This window comes from Phodopus roborovskii, unplaced genomic scaffold (genome assembly GCF_943737965.1).
Source record: "Phodopus roborovskii unplaced genomic scaffold, PHOROB, whole genome shotgun sequence".
NCBI classification, from domain to species: Eukaryota; Metazoa; Chordata; class Mammalia; order Rodentia; family Cricetidae; genus Phodopus; species Phodopus roborovskii.
The window spans coordinates 19,532,119-19,559,668 of NW_026126571.1; the positions used below are offsets into that span (position 1 = coordinate 19,532,119).

A 27,550-nucleotide genomic window follows, 5' to 3' on the forward strand; every position below is an offset into this window, starting at 1 on the left:
GGGATGCAGGCCTGTAATCCCAGGGCTTGCAAAGCCAAACTAGGAAGATTGTGTGTTCCATGGCAGCCTGGGACATATAGCAAGATCCTGTCTCAGAGACAGAGAGACAGAGGTGGGAACATGGATTGGGAGAGAAAGTTCAAGTTCAGAGTCATGGAATACGGGAAGGCAGCCGCAGCGTTCCTCATTAGAGGACTGCCTGTGAACAGCAATAGCAGCATGTGCCATCGGGGACAGATGCTCTCCAAACAAAGTGGGAAGCTGCGTGTGTACTGAGAAAGGAGGAGGAAGGGCTGCAAATAAATGCAAAGGAGGCACAACAAGAAGACAGCACGGCACAGCGACATCTCTGGGTCAGAGCCAAAGCCACCGGTAAGAAAAGAACAACATGTTTCTATTTAAAAACAATAACAGCTACTGAGAACAACTAAGTATCCAAAAGCTGGAGAGTGATAAGAGGGAGTACTATGCAGGTACAGAATCACGAGAAAGAAACCAGAACAGAAGCGATGGGGGGGGGGGTGTTCTCTTTGTTTCACAGGTCAATTAGAACAAGAAAGCACATCCCTGCTCGCTGATGAGCTTGCTTCTGCTTCTGCTGCTGTCTAATTAATGCTTGAATTAACTCGGCAAATACTGCAAAGGAGAAAGTACCATTAACTATCTAGGGGTGATAAAGAGAGCAACACAAGAAACAGACTTCTTCAAATCTTGGGAGAATGTTGACCAAAACCAGGGATCTAAAGTTAGCAAGAACAGCTCACTAGGAAGCAGAAGGCTTGAGAAGAGCAATAAGTTCAGAAGGAAACTTAAGTCAAAAGGTTATGCATTACAAAGCAATGGGCCCCAGAACTGTGCAAACTTGCAAAGAAAATGAAATTTCCCCGAAATGCAATTGCTTCTGAGAAAATAAAAACAAAATCTCAAAGCTCCTGCTACCAAAAACAAATAAATAAATAAAATAAAACCTAAAGAGGGGGCAGAGGGGTAGCTCAGCCAATTAACCCTTACAAGCATGAGGACTAAGTGTGATCAGTGTGATCGCTAGGACTCAGGTTAAGAAAAGGGAAAAGAAAGAAAGAGAGAGGTAGGTATAGCAACATGTGCTTGTAATCTGAGGGCAGATACAGGCAGATCCAGGACTGCATTCCCAGCCAGTGAGAAATCCTTTGGAAAAATCCAAATGGGACAAATTCTGAAGAATGACACGAAAGATTGATCTCTTCTGACCTCCCCCCAACACACACACACACACACACACACACACACACACACACACAGGGATACACACACACAGATACACACACACACACACACAGATACACACACACACAGACACACACACACACAGACACACACAGATACACACACAGACACACACAGATACACACAGACACACACAGATACACACACACAGACACACACACACACACACACACACACACACACACACACACGCATGGGGATCACAGTGACCCAGACCTACAATTCCAGAGCTCAAGAGATATGGAAGGAGGAAGAGCATGAATCTGAGGCCAGCCTTGGTTACATAGGGAGACCCTGCTTCAAAAGGCAAAACAAAACAAAAGCCAGGCAGGAACAGAACAAACTCACACTGGCATCTAGATACAGAGAGCAATGCAAAGTATTTAAGGAAAACATTAGCAAACAGAATTTGGTGCTACATAAAAAGATCGAGCAGCTCAAGACCACAAACCATCTTAGGAAAGCAAAGACATGTATTCCTTATGATGACAGATGACAAAAAAAAAAAAAAAAAAAAAAGAAGAAGAAGAAGAAGAAAGAAACAATCTCCATCATCTCTGTGAGACTGGCAAATTAATTACTAATAGAAACATCAGCATTGAATGGGGAACACAGGAAGTGACCACCCTTGCTCCTTGTCCTTAGCCATATGAAGAGTAAATGCATATTCTTTGCCCCAGAATCTTATTCCTAGTGATTTATTCCAAAGAAATAAGCACATGTGCTCAAAGCGAGATACAAATATATTCCTAGCACTAGAGAAAAACCAGACTAGTATATCATTCTATTCTGTCATAGGGCATGATCTCTTCAGCACATGTGATCAAATGTAATACCCGTGCTTAGCTTCATAATAACACACACAAAAGCAAGCCAGGAAGAAACCCTTGCCCAATTGCATGCAAGACAACTGCCAAAACTAGAGAAAACATTGTCCTCTATAAAAACAAGGAATAAAAGGAACATTGGGAAAGATGGGCAAAAGCTGTTTTCATTTACAGGTTGCATAATTTTCTTTGTAGAAACCCCATGTGAACCAAATAAAAAGGGATTAAACTCATGGGAGAATTCAAAACTGTAGCTTAGGCAAGAAATCACAGAAACTGATCACTTCCCTATATGACCCCAATAACCCATACTACAATGAAGGAAAGATCCCTAGACTCGACATAGGTCCAGGCTGGGGAACACCTCAGAGTAAGCAAATGGCAGCAAGAAGGACTCCACAGACAGAGAATTTTGTCCTGTTCTTAGAGAAAATCAATCCTCCCCCAAACTGTTACATAATTCAATACAGATTTCCACTGGACCTTTTCTTATAACTTACCAAGGATATTCTAAATTCTACCTGACTAAGTGAATGTGTGAAAAATGTTCAACAGAACAAATAAGAAATTTACATAAAGGTACTAAAACATACAGGGTCACAGTAGCTGGCACAGCCGCCTGGGCAGGCATGTGAATAGTACAAAGGTAAAGGTCTCCAACCCACAGTGCATAGATGTTTGTGACAAATAACTTTTCAGCATATAAGATTCTGTAAGAAGACTGAGAATTGGAAATGTGCAGCCACCAAAACTATAAAAGTAGAAAACTAAGCAACATTTTAAAACTGACCAAATTATACATACATTTCTTAAAGATACATCAATAAATCTAAACCACAACCATGTTGTGAAGCAGTTAAGAGGAAATTGGTTGTATAGCTTAAGCTGATGGAAACCCTTTATAAACAAGAACTAAGATTGGGGATCATGAAGATGAAGCCTGAGGCCTGAGGACTCCAATTCATGGAAGTCATGCTGGCCTGGGAACATGATGAAGTAGCCAAGAGATGCCATTGCTCCTCAGCTGATCTGAAAGTCAATCAGCCAGAGGACAGAACAAAAGAAGTTCACAGGAATGTCCCAAATAAGAACAAGACACCAAAAAGCTGCTTAAAAGTAAGGGCCCGGGCCCACAAACAACACAGAGAAAGAGACACGCCAATCAGAAGCCGCCATCACCCTCCCCAGGACTGTGCACCATCAAAGGACAGTACTGCAAGTACAGGGAATGTCGGGGAACAAAGCCACCAAGGGGGATGTGATTTCTTAAAGCATTTTAGCAAAATGGTGAAGGATCTAAAACGTTACATGTATATCCCTTTGACCAGCAATTCCACCTCTAGAGATTGATTTGAAAGAGAAACTTAGAAATGCTCAAAATTATGCACAAAATTATTCCCACGACCTTTCATAATAATTAAAAATGGAATAACATGCCTGGTCCAACACTAGAGGAATAACTTACTAATTTGTGTGTCAATGTTACAGCATATAATACAGCTGTGACAGAGCTTATCTTCCACTCCCCTATATCGTCTTTGTCTCTCCCTTCCCTCTTTGTTCCAGGGACACTCACCATTATAGAGCCAACCACAGGGCCTTTGATCACCCACCACAGAGCTGTGCTGTCATTCATATCCCAGCAGCTAAAAGACAAGGGGGAGAAATCACAACAGACGCCTGCAGAACATCACATGGCTAGCTGGGGGCCTGTACTTTTCTCCCCTGTACCCCCTGGCCAGGGCAATCTGGAAGTTGAGGTGGACTGGCTAGAAGAATACCCCTCACCCGAGGCCTGCTTTTTCCCTCTGCTCCTCTGTCATGGCAGAGACTGGAGCCCAAGAATCAGGGTCACAGTGGGATCATTGGAAGGGACATGTCTTCCATTCAGATCCAGGGTCTTTAACCTTGGGGTTGAGAGTGACCCCATCTTCAACACTCTTCCTCCTCCTCTCCAGAGGGGCTCAGAAATGTACCCAACCTCTTGCTGGGGTGTCACTTAAGACAAGGCTGAGAACAGGGTGACACTGAGGAGGCGCCAGGGACCAGGCTTAGGTCTGGGGCTGAGACAGGGCTGATCATATTGGGGAACACTCAGGTGTTGTCTAGGGCTGGGTTTTATTCAGGGGACATGTTGGGGAGTTTATGTGAAGCCAAGCAGGCACTGGGAACCCCTGCCTGGAGATGTACTCTGTGATTCAGCCTCATTCTGGGGCTGTACTCACCCAGCGTCGTCAAAATAGAGCCTCAGCACAGCCCACACAGTCACGCACACAGTAGGGGTCCCTGGAGAACAGGAAAAGGAAATCCAGCTTGCCCAGGACACTCTCAGCCTTGGGTGGGTGGGGGGTCATGGGGGCCAAACTATTCCTCATACTTCAGCTTCTCGTCATACTTTCCATCTCCCCCAGCTTCAGGCCATCTGGTCTCCCAAGATGACCCCTGGGTATAGCTCTCCCTCAGAAAATGGGGTCCCACAGGAAGGAAGTAAAAAAGGAAATGGTTCTAAGAACTAACAAGAAGCCCACAGCCTGGTGAGGGCTCTGTTAGCTGATGTTTCCAAAAGGTGGGACCAAAGACACAACTGGCCAGGAGGCCTGAGCCCACGTGGGCCCAGCCAGTGACCTACCCCAGCCAATGATGGTGTACCAGTAGAAGTATCTCCTCTCAGGGAAGAAGGTTTCCACCAGCAGTGTGAAGAGGTACAGGCCTTCAATGAACAGCCAGAAGTAGTTGGACACCACGCAGTAGTGAAAGAAAACCATGACAGCTTTGCATTCCACCTACACAGACAGCAGAGGGAAGATGAGCTCTCTGCCCTGCCCCCAGGTCAATCCTGAAATCCAGCTCCACAGAACAGGCGAAATGCTGAGGCCTATCAGCACTGGCCCACTCAGCCTCAGGTGCCCCTAGGGCCTAAGATTATAGGCATTCATGGATGAAGGAGGCAGAGTACACAGCATCCTAGGACTTGGGATAACCTTCCCAGCCAGGACCATGCTGTACAAGACAGGTGATAACAGGCTAAGGCTGAGCACATAGTAGGTAGAGACACAAACCTTGGTCCTGGGAAGTCTCTTCTCAAACAGATCCTCAAACCACGCCCTTTCAGTGAAGCCCTCGCCTAGTCTGTTCTTATCCTTCTCTATCATAAGCCAGTTCTCTGCATGTATCTCCTTCACACATCCGTGCTTGGGAAGCATCTGCAAAGATCCTAGACAGTTGGCACACAGATTTCCGCATGTCTGGTTACACAGCAAAGGGCTTTCTCACACGGCCTTCCTGGCCCAAGGTCCAGGCTGAGGGCCTGTGTAGCTGGATTTTTCTTTGGGCCGCTGGCCCATAAATAATGGTACAGACACTTATTAATTATGAAAGGTCATCCTTAGCCTAGGCTGGTCCCACTAGCTCTTATAACTTAAATTAACCTGCTTTTATTAATCTACATTTTCATTCTGTATGTCCAACTCTCCATATCGGCTTTGGGTCTCCTCTGCTCCCTCTTCCTCTTTCTTTCTCTCCCTGGAAATCACACCTTCCTAGCTATTGACCGTTCAGCTTTTTGTTACACCGATCACAGCAAAACATCTTCGCACGGTGGACAAATGCCCCACAACAGGCCCGACTGTGTTTTGTCTGGGAGTGGAGTCATACACTGGCTACAGTAATCACTCCATAACTCCTGCCCTCCACACGTCCTGGGATGAGGCTTTCGCCTGCAGAGACACCTTCTCTTTAGAGCACTAGCAGGGCAGAGCCTGGGTGTCTGGGCTGCTTGACTCACTTACAGTGGAGATGAAACAGTGACTGCTGTCCTGCTCAGCATACAAAATCCAGTCTTTGATGAAGACGGAGATGGCCCTCAGCATGAAGGACACGAACAGGTTCATGTGAATGAAGTTTCGGGTGCAGTGCAGCTTCCTACATGGACCAGGATGGAGAGGCCATGAACTACTACTCAGCATGCCACACCCTCGGAGGGCGAGACGTCTGCTCTGGGTCTACTCATAGCTCATCTTAATGGGGCTCCCTCTCCCAAACCACCCTCTTCTCCCACCATGATAATCCTCTGTCTTCCCCACCCTGGTCATCTGATAGCCAGACTTCTCCCTCCTACCGCCTCTCTACCTAGATTAGGGAGATGAAAACAAACAAAGGAGATTTCTGGAAGGGGTAGTGCCTGAATGTGTGGTCCTGGAAAAGTGAGCTGCCCTCTCAGGCCACCTTCCCACCTACTGTGCTAGGGATAGGGACATCCCAGGGATGGTGGGAGGTGAGCACTTTGAACGGGATGGACAGTTCTGGCTATAACACTACTGGGCTCTCACCGGAAGCGGCACAAGATGACCATGGCAGTGGTGAGGGTGGCGAGGGAAGTACTGTAGCCGACTGTGTAGAGGGCCTTCACCGACAGGTAGTAATAATCCTGGAGCAGGGCACAGGACACGCAGGGCTCCACTTGGGACCAGCCACTACCTCCTAGAACCCACACCCAGCGTCCCAGACCAGGGTCTTCCCACCTGTAGGCCCAACATCTCCCCCTCTCTGCCATCACTTCACTCCTGGCAGGATGCCTGCTCCTCTCTGCAAAAGGTCGGTACTCCAAACATGCTCGGAAAGTACTGAAGGCAAGGGCCCCAGTCGATCAGAACAGCAAGCAGCCTCAGCCACCTGAGAAGTGTGGGAAAAACTCCCTGCTAGCCCAGCATTGAGCCCTCAATTGCTAGTCTACATGGAAGGCACTGTCCTGAAAAAATAACCAGGATTGAGGGGAGCTGCGATGGGACAGAGCCCCAGCAGGGAGAATGAACACCCTTCCCTCCATGCTTCTGGCTCAGTATTCAACAGGAGCTCATGTGTGCTCTCCAGAGCCCTGAGCTCCTCAGAACTAACCCTCCACCTGGCTTACCTGATCCCCAGACTCAGGCTCATAGTCATCAAACCCACAAGCATCGAAGTAGTGGGGGAAGGGCTCTGACCAGCCATCCTCTGTGCAGTTCCGGCCCACGACCCCCATGTCTGCAGAGAACAGAAAGCTAAGCAAGGTTGTAAATAGCCTTACATGACCCTGAAGATGTTTCAGAGTGGGAATTCCTGAAAACCCATGTGTTCGCCCGGAGGCTCCAGCTACAAGGCCCAAGACTGAGTGATTGCTGGAGAACTGGCATTCCTCTTTCATTAATGACAGGATGAATGGGCAACCTGATCCCTTAACCAAGAATCCAGTATGCCTGCACCTCTCCTGTAACACTCACCCGAAGAGAATCTGGAGCCTGCCCCCAGGCCCTGGATCAGCACTTCTTAAAATGTCAACGTGCAGAAGCATCTAGAAACTTGTAACACTGCTTTCAAATCCAACCCCAGTCTCAACCTCAACTCCAGCCCCAGGCAAGGCATCCAGTATGTCCAAGACCTCATTGGATGAGGTAGGGTAAGAATTTGATACCCTGCAGCTGGGGCAGCTCACACCCATGGGGCACCTGGCTTTACTGTTTTTTAGCAATCCCAGGCCTAATCTCTCTCTCTCTCTCTCTCTCTCTCTCTCTCTCTCTCTCTCTCTCTCTCTCTCTCTCTCTCTCTCTCTCTCCCTCTCCCTCTCTCTCTCTCTCCCTCTTCCTCTCCCTGTCTCCCTCTGTCACTCACTTCCAACCTTACAAAACTCAGTGGACCTTTGTCGTTTTGTTGATTTCTTTTTGCCTTTCAGAGTGTTGTAGTCTGTCTCCTGCCATCAGAGTGCATTCATTCTCTTTGTATTGACTTTAAGGCCATTGTGTGGGACGCTGGAGGGACCGAGCAGCCATGGCTACTGAAAGAGGCATTTGCTACCTGCAAAGCAGAATGTAGGCTATTCTTCATGTGAATGGGTTACTTCAACCTTGAATGGCATCGTGCCATTTTGAGCCTGTGAGAGCCACTAAGGCCCAGGAAAGTACAAGGCAAGTAGGCCTTTTCTTCCAGCCAGCGCCAGATACTTGTCCCTAGCTGGCGGCTCAAGACTTACCCATCTCTTAGGAAACATTGAAAGGGTAGTTTTAAAGCCCCAGAGACAGAACAGAGACTTTTAAACTTTAGTTGTACACCCTGGTCACTGTGTAGAGCACGGAATCTGGGGTCTCATCCTGCACTCTCTGATACAGTCAGTTATAGCTTTCAGAGACCAGCGACTTGTGCATGGTAAGAGATCACTGTGGATAGGGAGTTTGCAGCACACACTGCTGGAAGGATCCTGTCCTCTGTGATCAAGGTAGCCTCTGAGGAGGTGGTAGGTCAGTGCGGGGCAGAGGGAGGGGGAAAGACCCCCACTTTTCTAACCAGCATCTCTTCTTGCTGGTAGACTTGGAAGGTGTAAGGCCAATGCCTTCAGCCAAGAGCGTTGGACATATCCTCCCTAGGACTGGGAGGAATGGGACTGGGAGGGATGGCAGAGCAGTGTCCCCGCCCAGGAGAACAATCTGCTCAGAATGGGAGGGTCTCTGTAGCTTCTCTGACACCTGGGACAAGCCAAGAATGGACTGCAGCAGGCCAGGGACGTCACTCTTGGCAATGTCACCAGACTGTCTCCTCTTGAGAAAAATGTGTCTCGGGCTGCTGCTGGCAACCTCCTTGCAAGGCTCCTGAACAGTTCAGAACCTGATGCCCCCCCCAACCCCATCTCCTCTGGGAGCCAGATGGCCAAGCTACGGCCCTCTCTGGGCTTTGGTTGACTCTGCCTTGCCTATGTCACAGAGGTAGAAAGAAGAAAGGGAATAAAGGTGCACAGGAATTTGAAAAATCAATTAAAAAAAAAAGAAAAGAAAAGAAAAGAAAAGCTTCCTAGAGGGAAAAGCCATTTCCTGTCTTTTATTTCCCCTCTTTATTTTAATAACACGATGTAGGCTCAGAAAAACATAAACCCCTTTCTTCCCAAAATGGTTCTGTGAGTATTGTTCTGATAGAAATCTCCGGAAGATGGGGCACTCTCCAGATTGTCACAAACTCACAGTGACAGCATCTCTTTCACTAGGTTGTTTTGCACCAGCAATGCCGTAGGAGCATAGCACGCTCCCTGATAGGGCTGGCCATGCATCTGGCCCCGTTCCAGCTGGCCATATCAGAGGCTCGGGTGGTACCCCGATCTGCACTTTCCCATGTTTGCAGAGAGCGGGGATGAGACAGGGAGGCTGCGTCTCACTCAGCCACGGCGCATCCCTGTGGGCACACAGCCTCTTGCATCTGCAGTCTCACCAGGCTGTACGGCTGTACGGCTGTGATGCCCAGGCTGGTGCATGGCTTGACCCCATCCAGGTGACTGCAGTGCAAAACTCTGAGAACCTCTGTGGGAGGTTCAAAGCCACCAAAGCCTCATAATCCAGAGGCTCCCCACTCACAATACATGAAGGGGCTTCAAGACAGCCCTAGCTCCCCCCACCCCAGCACATGATTATGTGCATGATGGATGTACCATCTTCTCTCTGGGGACCTAAGTGCCATCTTCCAAGGAGACAACACCCAGCTTTCTCGGAGAGAACACCCAGACACTCAAGTCCCCACACAGGATAAAGTCCAGCTACAAAGTGGTTCTTGGAGCTCTCACAGCAGCCGCCCTCCACCCTCATCAGCCCAAGCAAGGTAGTTCCTCCAGCTTTCCGCTTACCTGTGATTTCCAAGGAATTACTGTCGGCAAAACCAGAATCCCCTGCAAAACACAAATGTGGGTCAGAATGCTGCGTTTATCAACTGGCCCCCTTATCCAAGGCTAAGGCTGCCCAGTCTGCAGCGAGTGGGGTGGGGATCAAGAGGCTGCATCCCACTCAGCAGCTGCACATCCCTCTGGCACACACTCCCTTGCACCAATCTCACAAGGGTGGCAGCTGCATGGCTAAGATGCTCAGAATGGCCCATGGCTTGGTCCCCACCAAAGAGCCTCCCGGGTGGGCAAAGAGGAGTGGATAAGCCAGGGCCTTGGGGTGTCTTCTTGAAGTTCAACCCCCACTGCTGCTCCAAGTCTTCTTTAACTGAAAGAACCCTCAAATCCCAAAAAGTTCATCTGCAGTTTCTCCCCACCTTTATTCTGATGTTTGTCTAAGGACAGCCTAGAAGTTAGCCCCATTTCCTCTCAACTTTTCAAAATCCATCTCTAAGCTGAAGTGGCAGCTCCTTCAGGAGTCTGCCCTGACCTCTTCCCTGCCCCCCTGGGTGATCTGCCCTTAATTCTCTTCTCTTCTCTTGCTCAGTAGGTACCCTTCCCACCTCCCAATGACAGTCTCTGCATGGACTCACAAACAGGGCCAGCCCACCCCTCCATTGGTGATAAACTCCCGACCCAGCTTTAAGCCAGTCACTGTGTCCTCCATCTCTCCTAGCCTCCATGATGGCCAAATTGTGGGATGGAGGGAAGAAACTGGCCCCTGGTGCTGTCATGCACACTACTCTACCCGACCATCATTCCAGCAGCCAGGGGCATTGGATCCCCTATGGTTGGACTCCTGCTAGGCAGATGGAACTGTGTCTGTCCTCTCAAGGGTCCTCTTACCTATGGTTTCTGTCATCCACACTGTATGGGGAGAGACGGGGAGAGAGAGGGAGAGAGAGAGAGAGAGAGAGAGAGAGAGAGAGAGAGAGAGAGAGAGAGAGAGAGAGAGAGAGCATGAATATGATTGCAGGGCTGATGAAGTAAGGTCTGTCCTCATAGGGCATTCTCCCCCGAACCCCCAACTCTGAGAGAGCTCTGTCACGGTCCTGAAGGCCTGAGGATCCCATGCTAGGATCTAGCAAGCTCGGGGAGGCCTCTAACTCCACCCCCATGTCAGTCCCTGAGGAGGAAGAGGAGGCATTGGCCAGGGCTCCCACAAAGCCAACACCTTCAGAAGGCCACTGTAGCTGAGCTTCCCAGGAATGAGAAGCAGAGCGACTGCAGTTCCCTCCCTTCTGTGGGGAGGGCAGGCCTCACTACCAGGCTTTGTGAACAGAGGTGCTAAAGGCCCTGCTTTAATGAACCATTAAGAGCAAGGTGTAAATAACATTCCCTGCTCCCTGAGGCGGGTGCAGCTGAGGAAAATCATTTTACCCCTCATTCCTGTCACCTCTTGTGGCTGCTGCTGTAGGGGAAGAAAAAGTTCTTGTGGCTGGAATTTTGCCTAGGGAGGATGTTCCAGAAGCTTCAGCTAACTAACTGAAATAAAGCAAGGGGCACATGGAGGAAGTGATTAAGCTGGCTTCTATGAGAATAAATCTTAGGAGCTGGGCCTTGTCCCAGACAGCCTCTCTCTTCCCTCTATTCACTCTGCCTCTCTACCTAGATCCTCCTCCAGAATTTACCCTCTGGCCTGCTCTGGGGCCAAGCGCTCAGGGTGGGAACATTCAGAAACCTGCTTCTTCTGGGCCAGCAGGAGGTGGACAAGATGTGGGTTTAAAGAGAGGAGGGCTATATAGATAAATCCCCACCTTCTCTGTGCTCTGGGTGGGAACCAAAGATGGAAGTCAAGGACCCCAAAGAATACCACTCTGTCTCCTTCTCCTGCAAGACAGGGTGGAGGCTTGCGGCCTCCCTCTGATCTCCCAGAACAGGCCTGACACCAGCTCCATGATGTCAGGCACACTGGGGTCCTTCCTGTCTTTGGGTAGAGTTTTTCCTTGTTCCATGTTTCACATTTCTGTATCCAGTATCACAGTGCCCATTCCATGGGATCCAAATCTGGCCCCAGGAAGTCTACACATCATTTTGATGGTACCAGAGATCATGAGCAGACATGCCATGTGAACTCTACCAAACCCTCCACCCAGCTTTGGTTTCCTGGCACAGGCTGGTTTGTCTTATGTCAACTTGACATGCAAACTAGAGGTATCTGAAAGGAGAGAACCTCAATTGAGAAAATGCCTCTATAAGATCAAGCATAAGGCACTTTTTAAAATTAGTGATTGATGGAGGAAGACCCAGCCCATTGTGGGTGATGCAATCCCTGAGCTGGTGGTTCTGGGTTCTACAAGAAAGCAGACTGAGCAAGCCAGTGAGTAGCACCCTCCATGGCCTCTGCATCAGCTCCTGCCACCAGGTTCCTGCCTTGCTTGAGTTCCTGACTGACTTCCTTTGGTGATGAAACAACAATGTGGAAGTGTAAGCCAAATAAACCCTTTCCTCCCCAACTTGACTTATTGGTCATGGTGTTCATTGAAGCAATAGAAACCCTAACCAAGACACATCATCACACACATATCCCTGAAGCCAGTATCCACATGTCACAGACTACTTGGTGTCCAAGGCCATTTCCTGGACAGCTAGGGATAGAGGAACAGGACTCCAGCTCCTCTTCCCGAATCGTCATCTGAGGGCAGTAAGGACCAGGGACATGCTTTGCTGAGCAAATGTGTGTGCTGGTGGGCTGGAAGACTAGCTATCAGGCTGGAAGGTTAGGTACCTGCCCACATAAAGTGGTTGAAGAATATAACACAGGTGTCTGATCATACAGCCCCATACATATGTTCCTCCAGGCCTCTGTGACATCTCCATGGATATGTCATCATCATGGTAAATGTGATGATGTCAGCTAACTTTACTTCTGAATATGCAAAATGCACTAGGTGAGGTGTTACATAGCATCTCTACAAGTGACCTCACTTTATCCTTACAGACCACCTGGAAGACAGCCACTGTGTCACATTACCATCTGCTAAACCAAAACTTTGAGGATGGCCTGCCTTGCTGAAGGTTCCTAAAGTGGTAAGCAGTAGAGCTGCCGTAGCCCAGATTGCTCTCACCTACCAAGACACTCTCCTGGCAATGCATACCAGGCACTAGGTGCTGTTGGAGAAGTGTTTCCATGGCCTATACCAACATGAAGAACACCATCCCATCCTGTCTGCCATCTGTCCATCGGGTACCTGAGTTCTTGAAGCTAAACTCCAGGCAGGAAAATAGCTTTGTGGATTTCAGGTTAAACCAACACAGCTGGGAGAGATTCTGGGCTCTACTTACCTTGGTCTGGGTTGAAGATCCTGAAGACCTCAGGGCAGCTCACAAGGACCATCTCACCTATTTGAGCAGGTTTCCAACATGTGATATTGTCCCACATGCCAGGGCAACCTGGAGGAGAGAGCTACCTTGAGTGTGCCTAGCCATGTACACACCACGTGTACACAAGTACACATACCACAACCAAACGCAAACACACCATACTCATCTACATATGCAGGTACACATACTCACAACACATAAGATAGATGCGTACACATGTATGCCCCTCTGTAACGGTTAGCTTAAAATATTAACTTGATTTAGAATCACCTAAGAGATGGTGAGGCACCCCTCTGGTGATGGTGAGGGCATCTCCAGAGAGGATTAACTAAGGAGAAAAGATCCACCCTGAATGTGGGTGGTATTACCTGTGGATGGGCTGGTAATCTGGGCAAATTAAAAGGAGGAAAGGAGAAAGCTAGTAGGTGCTAGCATTCCTGATTTCTTTGCTTCTTAGGCACCATACATGAGCTGAGCTATTATTCTACTGAGCTTCCCCATCCACAAACAGAGCTCTTGAAACTTGAACTAAAATAGATCTTCCTTTAAGTTATAGCTATTAGGTACTGCAATCAGGTGATAATAATGATAAATGACAGCCACACACCCCCCCCCCACACACACAGTATGAACTGCTCAGAAGTTGACCCTTGCACAAGGCAAACAGTTTATAAGGAGAAAGATAAGTAAGTCTTCTTGTATGGGGAATGCTTGCTCCTGCACCAGGAAAAGACCTCCAGGAGTAGTTCAGAAAGACACTGTAGGGACTCCAGAGCAGGAGGCTCTGTGAAAGGAAGGCCTTCTTCTCCATGGCACAGTTTGCCTGCAGCCTGCCAGGCACCTGCATTCTCCTGGTCTCACCACCATTGTGGGCTCTGGCAACATATTCACCTCCACAGTGTGGCTCACTTCTCCAAGGGAGTAGGGTAGAGGCCAGACTAGCCGAGCTGAGGCTGCACCCCACAGCCCACCTCCTTCCCGGCATAGGCCTGGAGCAAGGATCTGCCACACACAAAGCTGACCCTGAAGTGAGGTCACAGTTTCCCCAGCTGAGAGGATGGAAAGTAATCAGACAGAAGCTTGGAAGTGACTTGGAACCGAAAGAGGTGATGGAGGCAGAGTCCTTGAGGAGGCCAAGGTCAGAGCCCTATGGTGGGCACTGGCTAGCAGATGGGAAGGGGCAGGTACACAGGAGACTTAGGAATCGTGTCTTCCTGGAGCGAGTGGTGAGGAAGAAATGTATTTCAGGCTCAACTAACTCTGATTTGGGAGGTGTGGTGGCTCCTGGGATCCCCCTGTCCTGTGAATTTTCTCCCCAAATGGCCACCATCTCTCCCCACACCTCCTCTGCACTGCGGCAGCACTCATCAAGGTCAACTACAACGTCTTCCCTGCCAAATCTGGGGAACAATTTCATTCAACTCCAGCTGAGCTGTATGCTGCCCACCTGACTGACTGGCTACAGATTTGGGAGTCGTCCTGTCTTGGGCCGCCTGCCACTCACCTCAGATGAGCTCACCAGCTCAGGTACTTAATCGAATCACATTTAGACATGTCTAGTCCTTGGCCTCCAGCCACTCTCTGGGCTGACTCCAATGTCAGTTACCTACTGCATTTTCTCACTTTGGAGGTGCAAAGTCAAGTCAAATGCAGAAGTTCTGGACTCCACCCAGACCCTCCTACTAAACCTACATCTGTTTCAGCCCAGCGAGATACCTGAGAGTCACTTACACCATGCCCATCATATGCGGCATCAAGTCCTGCTTGGTTCCCTCCCGACATACAATGGAACCTATCATTCTTCACTGGGATCACAACCTCCTCCTGCATCTCCCACAGCTAGGACCAAAATGTCTTCAAACGGCATGGCTTTGTGTCTCCCTGCATCAACCATTAAAACCTGTCTTCTTCATACCCTAACTCATAAGTGTGACACCTGCTGTCCATGCCCTGCCTACCTGTCCCTGTCCCTACCTGGCCTGCCAAGCTTACTTCCTGTTGAGCATCTGAGTGGTGAGACATGTCTTTTTTAGTTGTGAGCCTGGCCTTTAGTGGCTGAGCCATCTCTCTAGCTCGTGAGTCATGTCTCCCAAGGAAAGGATGTGAAGAAGAACAGCAAGGGGGAGGAAGCCCCAGGGTACCACACTTAGGGGTTAACAAAGGAAGCATGTGTAGTGACGCAGTGGAGAAAATATGCCAAAATGCAGGGGTGAGTGGGGTGGGGAGGGGAGCAGAGCATGTCAGACAGCAGCAGAGAGCTTCAGGAAAGGAGCCTGACCTACAGAGGGTCTTCAGGTGGGAGAACTTCACTGTCGCATAATGGAAGGGAGTGACTGCCCACCTCCCACCTCCCAGGACTGCTGGGGGGGGGAGGGAATTAATGATTTCCTGTACAGAAAGTTCCATGATCAGCATCATGCTGATTTCACGCATGTTGGCTGCCACTGGCCTTAGTTCCCTTATTTCAACTAGATATTCCTGGGGGTCACTCCCTAGAGGGGCAGCCCTGCTGGTGACATAGAAAGCTGCTGACAGACACAGAGCAAACCTGAGCATGCAGAGCGGTGGCCTGGGCAGGGTTCCTGACCTCATGCCTCCTCTGTCACAAAAATGTCTTCGGGCAGCACAAGGCATTCTCAGCTTCTAGGTCTCTCAGAATTTAGACCTAGCTTCTTTGGCATTCACACTAATGACACTGGCCGCCTGTGGCATCCTGCTTATGGAACGACCCCCTCTGGGAGCTAGGAAAACAGTTAAAGCTGAGTTTAAGTATACAGACACTCAGGGGACCAGATGAGGAAAGTCATCTATGTCCCATCAGGCCACTATCAACGATTCCTGTCCACCCAGGATGTCTCACCAGCACACAATTGGCTGTGACATCATGTCCTTGAAAGAGACCCAGTAGTACATCTTTGGCTGCCATGGCCCATGCTAACTGTGAAATGCCCATGAAGCATGGCCATCTCTGGCCCATACCCCAGAAGCCCTGGCCATCAGATGTTCCCATAATTGGAATATTAGGCCCTGGCACAACCAGCTGCTATTCCAGCTGACAATGCTGAGGTCAGGGAGTCACACAGAGGGCTGCGGGGCAAGGAGTGGCAGCATCCAGGATCCTGAGCCGGAGGCAGGATAAGTGATGCATGGTCGTAATAAGCTTTCTCAGTGACTTCCCTGTGCCAGATGTTCATGAAGCTCACAAGAGGACAAAGATGTAGGAAGGACAGAGAGGGCCTCCCTTCTGAATTGGCCTAGAAGAGCCCAGATTTATATATGGTCACTTCTGCTATGATTCACAGGCCAGTGTCAGAGCAAGGGCCAGGTGTGTGTTGGTACCCCAACTGTGAGTGGCCAGAGCTGGGGTCTGGAACAGATAGTTCGCAGGACTGTCTGCTGCCTCAGGGGTGGCAAGAGCCACTGGGACTACTTTCTGATGTATCTGCCAAGTACCTTTTCCAGGATTCTCAAGGATATACCTGTCACAAGCCTAAAAAATCTCCCAGTCTTAAATTCTGTCCCCAGTTTTGTCTTCTCATGAGACCAGGATATCAAGAAAACCCAGAACAAGATCTCCAGGACCTCGGGACATATGAGTGTGACCACCTCTAGACAGGACAGGAGGTGGGCTCTCAATAGGGTCTTTGGGTTTTCTAGCGGAGACAGAAACGATGTCCCCGCCACACACAGAGCACACATGCATTTTCCACAGCTCAGCACAGTTAATTTTGGTGGCAGCAGAAGCCTTCACAACGCCTGTGCTCTTGCACGCCCCTCACCCTTCATCCTTTTCTCTCTCCACTTTCTACTTTTCCTTCTCATTTGCTCATTAATTCAAAAGAAATGAAGTGAAGACACAATGGATTCAGCAGTACAGATAAAGCAAAGGCAGCCGGTCTGAGCCTCACAGCTTAACATGGTTTGCAGTACTATGCTGAGTGAGTGTTATGCTAGTTCCCTATTGGGGCTGGAGGTTTATAAGGCAAGTTAGTATCTTTGGGCAGCACAAGTTACTGTCATACCATCCTGGAGGAAAGAGGCCTGGAATGGGTCTCACACAGCCAAAACGGGGCATCAGCAAGATGCCAAATTCAAGTGCTCACCGGTGCTCCTTCCCCAGCTTCGAAATTAGGAGCTTAACTCCTAAGATTCCTCAACTCTCCCATCTCCTCTGCATCCATCCAGGCAACCCAAGGCACTCTCGCTATCACCAGATTATGTGTGAAGTCCCGCTGTCAGGTAAGGTCCCATATTTTCAGGTTTGGGCACTGAGATGTAAGAATATCTTTCCAGATGGTAGCAGGGGATGTTTCTGTGCCTTCCACAGAGAACTTGTAGGAGAGTGTCCCAGTGGTTCAGAGAGATGGCACTACTGCAAGAATGGGACAGAGAGCCATGCCAGGACATGGTGGTAGCCCAAGAACCATGAAAGGGACTGATTCAAAGTAACAGCAGCAAAGATGCGCAGAACTGTGTGGGGCAGAAACAACAGGGATGGTGAAGGACAGGGCTGGAGTGTGCTGTAGATGGCTCGTGCGCCCCAATATCATGACTACTTCCCTGAACTCTAAGCCCTTAGGAGGCGGAAAAGGTGAAATAGTCTCGAAAGCTACCCTCAGAGCCTCTACTGCCTTTCTCTGTCTTTCTTCTCAGCAGTACCCTTGAGACCACATACTGCTGTGCAATGCTTGTTTAACTAGTCAAAGATGTGTTGCATTTGTTTACTGATGGAAAAATGTATCGCTTTGCCTGCCTAAGGCACCTGATTGGTCTAATATAAAGCTAAATGGCTAATAGGTAGGCAGTAGAGGGATTGGGCAGGGGAGGCTGGTGGGCAGAGAGAATAAAGAGGAGGAGGAATCTTGGCTGAGGGGGAGAAAAGAACAAGAGAGAAAGAGAGGGAGACACCAGGAGCCAGACAGACACACAGACACATAGTAGAACATACAGAATGAAAGGTAAAAAGCCCTGAGGCAAAAGGTAGATGAAGAGAAACAGGTTAATTTAAGTTATAAGAGCTATTGGGACAAGCACAAGATAAGGCTGAGCATTAATCACTAATAATAAGTCTCTGTGTCATGATTTGGAAACTGTTTGTGGTCCAAAAGAAAACCTATTTTATCATACAAAGGGTGTCAGTGTTCCAACAGAGAAGGAGCCTGGGTCTCTCAATGACCAGGCAATGCTAAATTCTATCTTCCCATGATAGCTAACTGTACTAACTGATGACTTGTATAAGGAGGGGGAAAAAAGGGGTCATTGTTCTTTCTAATCTCTAGATTTTAAGGTTGACTTGTAACTGCAGTATAGTCTATGTGATGATGAGTCATGTACCAGAGAGGTGAGAATGTATCATTGATTCATCCTGGTTTCTGGCTTGAGTGTGTTTGTGGATAATAGATATAAATGGGTGGGAAGATGAATAGACAGATGGATGGACTAGTAGATGTTTGAATGTATAGGTAGGTAGATGGATAGGTGGGCAGTGGGTGGGAGGTGAAGGGTAGATGTATGCTAAGACTGTCATAATATATGGACTAGTTAGGAGTCAAATGGTAGGAGAATTAGGCAAGTAGGAAATCATGTTTGGTCTCATGTATGCTGGAGTTGAGATAGAAGTAAGAGCCAAAATTAAACCAGATGACAGACGGTGGGCATGTTTGCCAGGGTAGCTAGATGATTATCCAGTGGGAAACTGAGTTCATAGAAGACCACTCAAGAATGCCAAGGTTTAGAAGTAGAGCTAGCTAAGAAGGCTGCAGGGAAAAAATAGGACAGGAAGTGAGACAGCAGCAGGAACACGCGTTTCAGGGAGAAGGTGCTCAAGTTCTCACCCTTAGTGCAGCCTTGGTCCCTTTGAGGTTGTTTCACTTGATCGCTCCACACCCAGTCCCCCCGGTGACCTCCTCTCTACTCCTTAGGTTTGCACCCCCCCCCCCCACACACACACACTCCAGCACTCCCAGCTGAACCCACACAAGCCCTACTGAGCAATGAAGGCACCATGAGCCAGGAAAGGCTGCACACTTTGAGAGTTGTCCCCACTTCCCTCTGACGGCAGTGACTCCTGTGACAGCAGAGGAGACAGAATCTACTTAGGCATGGAGCTAAGAGAGAGTGCACGAGCCATTAGTCTTTGAAGGGAACAGAATGAGGAGCTAATCACAGGTTGTCATGGTGATGATTCTGTCCAGTTCCACATAGAGTTCAAAACTCATGAGTCCAGGGACACCAGAGTGACAGACAAAGCTACGCCCCGCCCCCTTCCTTTCAAGATTCACCCAGGGAGTTCAGGTATTCTTAAAGAAAGCCCTCCATTTGAACATGCAATTTGAGAGTGAAAAACAATTCAATTCCCTGAAAAATCACTTGACAGCCAAGGTTTCTTGTTTCATCAAATGAGGACCCCCCCCCATGATGTCAGTGCTAAAGGGAAGGGACAGAGATGAAGGCAGCAAATTTCCAAATATGACTTCAAGCAAGCAACACACCTGGCAGCCTCGCAGAATGTAGACGCTCAGACCCCCCAGCCAGACCTAAGTATGAGATGCACTGGGACCACCTAGAAATCTGTGCTTAGCAAGTCCCCAGGAGAGTCTGATACATGCTTGAGTTCCAAAGGGGCCATCTTCTGGAGAATATGGGTCTGAGAAAGCCTTCAGTCAGGTTTCTATGAACACTACAAATGGCAAGTTACTCAGAGCAAGGGTTCTATAGACACCTACTTCCTCATGTTTGGGGATGGTCATTGTTGGAGCAGCTGGAAGGCTAACAGGGTCGGGGTTGGGGCTGGGGCTTGTCCCGAACTCTACCTAGGACAAATCCAGAAAGGCAACATGAAGGCCTCTCTCCTGACCTGCCACAGTGCAACAGGCCTTTCCCATCTCAGCATGTGGAAATCACTGAAGACTAGCCAGACCAGCTCTTCTGGGACACAGGAAGGTTCCCAATGCTCACAGCTCAAAGCCCTCCAAAGGAGGAGGTGCTGCTGGCCACAGCCTAGACAAGCAAACCTGACCCGGGTAGAGGGATCAAAGAATGGCTACATGGCCTGTTGTGCATAGACCAGTCCCAGGTCCTGTGCACAGAGGGGGCCCCCTCCCTGTCCTTTTCCTCCTCCAAGGACACTGCTACAGTGCAGCAGAGAGGGAATTCCCAAGCCAGGAGCTCTGGGCACCCACCCAGAGCTGGCTGAGACTCTCCATGCGACTTGCCAGTGACAGCACCTCTGGCTCTAGCCGCTTCATGTGTCATATGGCAGAGCCAGACTCAGAGTTGGCGCAAGTCCCATGCAGGATCCAGGGATTTGGAATGAGAAACAAAACAGTGAGACATACCTCCATCCCCAGTCCTCTCTCTCCCCATGAAACCCCTTCAATACAAGCTCAAAATAATGGAGATCAGGAAGATGAGGGAATATAGGTGCTTCTCCAAGACAGTTATCCACAACCACATAGTACCACACATGGCCATTGCCTCCAACAAGCCAGGCTTTCATTCCAACAGTCCCAACTTACTAGACAGCCGTGGCTGTCTCCTAACCTTACACTAGAGAAGTGCCTGCCACTAGTGATGCAATCACCATGTGAAAGTCACTCAAGTGTTTGTGGCGATGCTGGTGGGAACCTCACTGCCAGCCACGTGAAACAGCACAGCACACACATTATGTATGGCGCACAATAACTGACTAAATTCTTGGCCCATGAATCTAATAAACTATACTTCTACCATTAACTCATGGTGTACTTAATTTTTCAATTTTACCGTGAAGCGCTGCAACATGCTACATATTCTCACACACCTCCTGCTTGCAGTCTCTTGACTGCGCAAAGTGGTCGTGTGGAGTGGCTGAGCAGACCACCAAGGTCTGCATTTCCTGCCCTGCGTGGTGATTTAAGAGGCTGCCCAGCCATGCCACCCTGGGGTGGCCATGACATTGAGAAGCAAGTGGATGCGTGGGTGTGCATGTGTATAAAAGCAGCCCTGAGCAGGCGCCGAAGCAAACTAGCAGGCTTTCATTTTCAAGCCTGTCTCAGGGTCACCACTACTGAAAGTGTCCATGCAGATAAGAGCTCAGGGACAACATGGTTGGAGAGGCAGGAGGAAACAACAGCTGACCAATCCCTATTCTCCCCAACCAAGGCTAGCAACACAACCCAGCTCTTAACCCCATGCCACTCCCAGATATGAGATCTTAGCCTGTTTCACCTGCTCTTGGCCTTTTCTCCCATACCTGACTCACGTGGACACAGCGGTGGAGATGGTTCTCTAGAGCTGTCAGACTTGGACACACTTTGCAGTGAGCTAGAGGCTGGCTCTGAGAACACACCTCCTTGGAGCCTGGGCCCAGTTGCTGCTGACCTTCACTGCAGGTAGGAAAGGACTGCTCGTGGTTTAAATTGTTCCTAGGGACTTCGGTGGCACTGTGAAGTACAGTGAGATGGCCCCTGCTCTAGAGGCACAAGGTTGTTTAATTTGAAGGCCCAGATGAAGACATCCCTAGAGACAGGCATGAGGCTCATACGAGGCTCCGAAAACATGAAGGCCTTCCCTTGGGGGCTGACAACAAGGGTTAGCTTTCGTAGACCCCTGAACCCTGGCATGGGGCCTGGAAACTGCCTTTTCAGATGCTTGTTTGCAGCAGATTGTACCACAGGACCTTTAGACCATGGATTTGATGGATGCTTTACTCAGCCCGGCCCTCCCAAGGGGTCCCCTTCCTCTGCCCTTGCCTTCCTTAGTGAGCCTTCCACCTCTGCAACACCTATGCAAACACTCTTTGCCTTTGTGGGGCTCTACTCTGAGCAGGCCAGGCCACAACTCCTCATATGTCCAGCAAAGAGGAAAGCTGGAGCCAGGGAGACTTTTCACTCTTCAACCGCAGTGTAGTGGACTAGGGGAGCTGGGATCTCCGGGCCCGTCTCAAAACACCCACTGGCTCTTACCACCCTGGCATGAACTTCTAGATAATGGGCAAGGAAGCTAGAAAGTGACTCTGAGTGGGCAACCGCATCTTCAAGTGGAAGGAAATACCACCGCTGACTTGGGTTGAGGAGCTGTGTGCAGGCATGAGCGTCCAGGACCCACATCTCCTCTGGCAACACCTACTCTGTAAGTGCTAGCCCACAGGTCTCACCCATGATAAGCCACCCCTGCCTAGGCTTGCTTGCTCTTCCTGCTCCCTCCTCTCCTCAGCTCCCTGAAGGCAGGGCTAGTTCTCAGCTCCTCCCTGTTATGGGATATTCGATCACACTGTGTGAAAGGCCCCTTCTGATCGGTTTCATAAAGAGCCCAATGGTCAACAGCTAGGCAGGAGAGACTAGGCAGGACTCCCAGGGAGGGGGTGAGGGGGAGAAGAACCGGAGATGAATCTAAGTGCTCCAGAGAAGCCAGTGTGACACTGAGGGAATTGGACATACAGAATGGAGGGGAGATAAAGAACCACCACGTGTCAGAATGTAATTAGTAGAATAGGTTAATTTTAGTTATAAGAGTAAGCTGGGAACAAGCCTAAGCCAAAGGCCAAGCTTTTATAATTAATAATAAGTTTCCATGTCATCATTTGGGGGCTGGCAGTCCAAGAAAGTCTGAGTATATGCCCTTCTCTTTCAGAAAAACTTTCCAGACACTTCTGAATGGTGTCTACCTCACCAGCACTCTGACCTAGCAGAAGGTAGGAAAGCTGTAGCTTCCCACACCGTGAGGGAGATGCACAGATGCAGTGACTCTGAGGTCCTGCTTCCTGCTCCCTGCAGATGACAGCTGCTAGGTGTTAATCCCCCTCCATTATACCAAGAAAACCGAGCTGTTGCATGTCTTCAAAGGTGATATGGAAGCCATGCCGGGCCTCAGAGTGTGCTGTCCTGAGGCCATGACAGAGGACACTGCTCAAATTCAGGTCCCACGTGTGATGAACTGTGTCCCTAAGCAAGGTGCAGCATTCCCTTGCACCTGTTTCTTCGTCTATTGAGTAGGAGTGATCACACCCCACTCCCCAGCCTGCAGTGGTCTCCCACTGGTCCTGACTCTCCTGCTACCAATGTCCACCCCTGCCCTGCTGGTTTTCATAGCTCTACCTTCTCACCAGAACCTCCTGGGAGCTATTGAATGTCATGTAACTATGTTAAGTCGAGATTCTGGTTTACTCTGGACTGTGGCTTGTGGATGTTCGCCTAAAAGGTCCCCTGGTGGGAAGAGCTACTCCAGCTCTTCCTGCTCCTCCTGGCCCTCACCTCTTCTTCTCCAAAGCCCCACCCACCCCTCCTTATATGAGTGTTCTACTCACATCTGTCCTCTTTTGCTTTAGACAAGGACACCCTATGAGCAAGCCTGTCTTGTCAAATCCTTCCACCCAGTGTACATCTGAGGAGTGTAATTAAACTATACACAGCCTCATATCCTATGCCTTCTTCCCCTCTCTTCCTTCCCCTCCTGAGAGTGGCATTTGGGACCAATGACTCCAGGTCATTGGCTGGCCACATGGGGTCTACCCACATGGTACTCAAGCAATGGATAGCTACTGCCTTCAGCACCCACGCAAAGACGCCGCTTAGATCAGAGATTCTTCGCCTAGTCTTTAGGTTCCCCCCACACACACACTGTGTACCCCTCTGCCCCCTTCCTCAGTTTCCCTAGTTGGTGTGGGCTAGAGTCCACTTTCTGGTCTGGTAGGGAAGCAACCATGCCACTCTGGGAACATCTCCCCATGGCCAGTCTTTGTGAAGGAGAGCTGGTCCAGTGGAAACTCTGTTTACTGGGCTGCTGATTAATCATACATTCAAGCAGATTGTTCTCAGAAGAGCTGGATGAGCCCAGAGGGAAAGGCACACCCCTCAGGATGGAGTGGAGCCTCACCCCTAGGTAGTGTCAGTGTGCTCTGCAGGACAGGAGTAGGAGAAAAGCATGGCATCTCCAAGATGCCCACCCACCTACCGGGAGAGTTGGAAGAAGACCCCTGGGTCTTACCAGGGGCTGCACCTCTCCCTCAGGACATGGACTGTTAGGAGGCACTTTTTCTAATCCTTGGGATTATTTGAGGGAGCAGGCTAAAGACGTATGGGGCCACATCCAGCACAGGATATAGGAACTCCACATTATCCAGAGCCCTGGGTTGGCTTCTGCTTTCAACCCTGGCTGTCTGCTGGACCCAGGAGACAGGAACTGACCCCACACACTTGTCCCCAGCTGGCCATACTCTACAGCCCAACCACCATGACAGATGCATTCCTGCTGCCACTGGTCCCAGGTGGCCTGTGAACAAGCTTGTTGACAGCTGCTACCCAGACCAGGCCCAAGAGAAAACAGTGGCCACTTTAAGCCACCCAGAACAGCCCAGCCCAGACTGGCACTAGAAGAGACACCCAGTGTCACTGAGCAGGGCAGATGTCGAACACCATGGCCTCAGAGGACATTCTGCAGGCTCCAGAGTTTCTCACACCCTCCCACCATTTCTGCAAGGCTAGCCTGCATGTGCTAAGGACACCAGGACCATCTTCCACCGCGCTCACCTGGGGAAGACTCATTTAGGCCCATCATGTCATTAGCCCTCTGGATCTTCTCCAGGCACATGGCTTGCTCCTTCTTGAAGATGCAATCAGAGTGCATAGCAATAACCTGGAGGACATGAGGAACAGACAAGGAGAGAGCAAGGATCTCCATTGAAAGCCCCTTACTTTGACTTAGAAGCAAAGTGTTAAGGAAGAGGGTGGCAGACCTCAGTCCAGCAGGCGCATCGACATCTACTTTGTTACAGATGCCATGAGGACTCTCCCCAGGCCCTAACTCAATGTGTGGCTCCCACAGGCTCCAGAGCCTCCGTCTCCATCACACTATGGTGACATTAACCATTGTGTGTGCTGCCCTCTAGCCGCTGAGCATTTGTGTGTGCATGCATGCTAGAAACACATCAGCACTGCAAAGGAGGGACTAGTTTTATTGTCATCATTTTCTGTTCTAGATATGTAACCAAGTAGAGATGTTAGTTAACTTGTTCCATAACACACGGCAGTGTAACGGGGTTTGAACCTGATGTGTTGGTTCCTGCTGCACTTTAGGGGAGAGGTGAGAGCTGGTTAGCCGAGAGCTACAGGAGCCCTTCCATAGCAGACAAAATGGTAATGGTAGGATTCAGGGGCCTTACCTCTCTTTTAAAGGAAGAGAGAGAGGCTCAGATACGGTATGGTACAAAGACCAGTTCAGGTCCCACAGCAGGATCCAGGGACCTGCCCTGCTATCATGATAGATGACCAAGTTCATTTCTATCAATCCCCTGGTCAGAAATGATTCCCTTGGCAAAGATCTGAGCTGGCAAGGGCCATGTCCCAAGACAGATCCAAGCCCAGCTGCTTACAGAGAGAGGGATGTGCCTGTCCTGTTACATAAAGAGATACAGAGCAGGAGGCTGGGTACCAGGGGCTCTAAGGACAGCTTCTTCCTTTCTGATCTTCACCCTTGCCCAGGAGAGATATGAGCAGAGGATAAGCCCCAGAGTTTAGATGTCAGAAGGTCTCATGAGATGGGGACCAGAAGACCAGAGACCCTGCACACAGTATCCAGATACTATGCTACTCTAAATGCCACAGCACGTGTCACCACCTTGTAAATTCTGTAGCCAGTTCCAGTCCAATCAGCAGCAGTTGAGGGAAATTATTTATCTAATTCACACCACAGAACCATGAGTGGTGCAGTGTGTGGAGGGGGGAGGGGGTGGTGAGTGTTGACAGAATTTGACAAACATGCCAGCCTAGGGGACAGCTTGGCTGAGAGTATACAGAAACAAGTGCTCCTCCAGGTGGAGACTCCGCACACTCGTGCAGGGAGACTCTGGGCCCTTACCACAGGCAGCAGGAGAAGAGCAGTCCGGGAGCCCTGCAGGACTCTGGCCATGGTGCCGTCCAGCCTCTATCAGTGGCTGCTGCTCCCAGCCGTGGAGAGTCAGAGCCAGAGCCGCTGTCCACAGACTGAAAGACAGACAACACACCGTGTCAATACCAACTGTGGTGGGTTCCCAGTCCAGGCTTCCAGCCCTGGTTAACCCTTGGGGGTTGAACTTTTTTACTCTTCTGTCCTACCAACATGAGTTAGCACCATCTGCCCTCGGCCCACAGTTAGACGCCTCATGTGGGTGCGTGCCAGCTCAGCCAAAAGCTACTGGAACACGCTAGGGTAGTGTATTCCTCTGCAGTAGACCAGCTGTCTCCACATCTCCACATTTCTTCTTCCACACAGGAACAGCGTTTTGGCTGGCATATGCATGCCCACCTAGCGGTGACATTTACCAGGCTCCCTTGTTCTCAGGCACAAGTGTGAGCCTGTTGTGCAGGGCACACGTGTTCCCAACTCCTTCCCATCCCCTTCTAAATGCAGGACCCACATCTTCACAGGGAGATGGACTAAGTCCCAGAGGTTGGAGAACGACACCAGAGCAGGAGCCAGGATCACTGTGTGGTAACACAACACCTCTCCAGCCTGGGTGGCCTAGCTAACTCCAAACAGCTCTGGTATGGAAAAATGAACTCCTATACCATCTGTTAACTCTGAAAAGGCCTCTTTGCTCCCACTGCACAGTTGGGACCATTACATTTTCTTTTCAGCCTGTCTTACCACACTTTGTCCTTAGAGACTACTAAAAGGGTGTGCTCACATCTTAGAGCTGCTGGGCCTCAAGGACAGGCGTGTGAGGACCAGGGAGCCAGAGGGGACCAGAAAAGCTACAGGTAACTGAGGAAACTTGGGGAAGCAAGCTCACACCTGTCCAGGGCCTGTTCTGCTCCTAACATTGACCATTGATACAAATGTCTTGCCATTCAGGAGCTCTACACTGGGGAAGGTTTGCCCTTGGACAGAAAACAACATACATGTGGCCAATCACTGCAGCACCATCACACTGGCCCTGCTAAGCAGAGTGCTGTCAAGCCTTCAGAGCGATGGTGGTGATTACTGCATTGCTGTGGGAAGGGTTATTAAGCAGTCCTATCAGAGCACAGCTAACCCAGAAGTCTGGAGGTTGTGTGGAGCTAAAATGAGCCTGCCCCCTGTGCCCACATGTCCTATGTGTCCAGCTTTTGTCACTCGTGCCTCTGTGCCCCTAGCGCTTGGTCGTAATACCCTCTTTCAACCCTTTTGGGTCTCAATCAGGTAGTGAACAGATACCCACAACGAATAAAGACGGGCCACAGGAAGATGAAGAGAGGAGGGTGCCCCTCCCCAGTCTACGGCTCACTCAGAGGTGCCAAGGAGGCCTCAGATAGCTGACAAGCATTGGGGGATGGGGACGAGGGGGGCTGGGAAGTTAGAGGTCAGGAACACATGCTTGAGTCCCTACACCTCCCAGCCCCAGACACTCCTGATGGCTACAGGCAGCCTTGGTTGTAGCACTGGTGGCTCCCCAAAGACTGCAGTCACCTCTACCAGTCTGAGGTCCCAAACTCTGCCTGCAGAAATAACTTCAGACTTGGTTAGAATACAG

At 49.7% G+C, this 27,550-nt stretch overlaps 1 protein-coding gene across 4 annotated transcripts in view; it reads right to left on the reverse strand.

Moving 5' to 3' along the window:
- Adcyap1r1 (ADCYAP receptor type I) overlaps positions 1–27,550 on the reverse strand; it is a 46,860-nt gene that overhangs the window by 13,002 nt on the left and 6,308 nt on the right. For all 4 annotated transcript variants that reach the window (XM_051202920.1, XM_051202921.1, XM_051202922.1 and 1 more), the window contains exons 2-12: positions 25,918–26,042; positions 24,591–24,696; positions 13,045–13,152; positions 10,606–10,626; positions 9,727–9,768; positions 7,003–7,112; positions 6,422–6,519; positions 5,882–6,014; positions 4,723–4,876; positions 4,319–4,379; positions 3,670–3,739 (exon numbers count right to left, since the gene is read on the reverse strand). In XM_051202920.1, coding sequence (XP_051058877.1) covers positions 3,670–3,739; positions 4,319–4,379; positions 4,723–4,876; positions 5,882–6,014; positions 6,422–6,519; positions 7,003–7,112; positions 9,727–9,768; positions 10,606–10,626; positions 13,045–13,152; positions 24,591–24,696; positions 25,918–25,968 — 954 coding nt within the window. In that variant the 5' untranslated portion in view covers positions 25,969–26,042. The remainder of the gene's footprint in view (positions 1–3,669; positions 3,740–4,318; positions 4,380–4,722; positions 4,877–5,881; positions 6,015–6,421; positions 6,520–7,002; positions 7,113–9,726; positions 9,769–10,605; positions 10,627–13,044; positions 13,153–24,590; positions 24,697–25,917; positions 26,043–27,550) is intronic.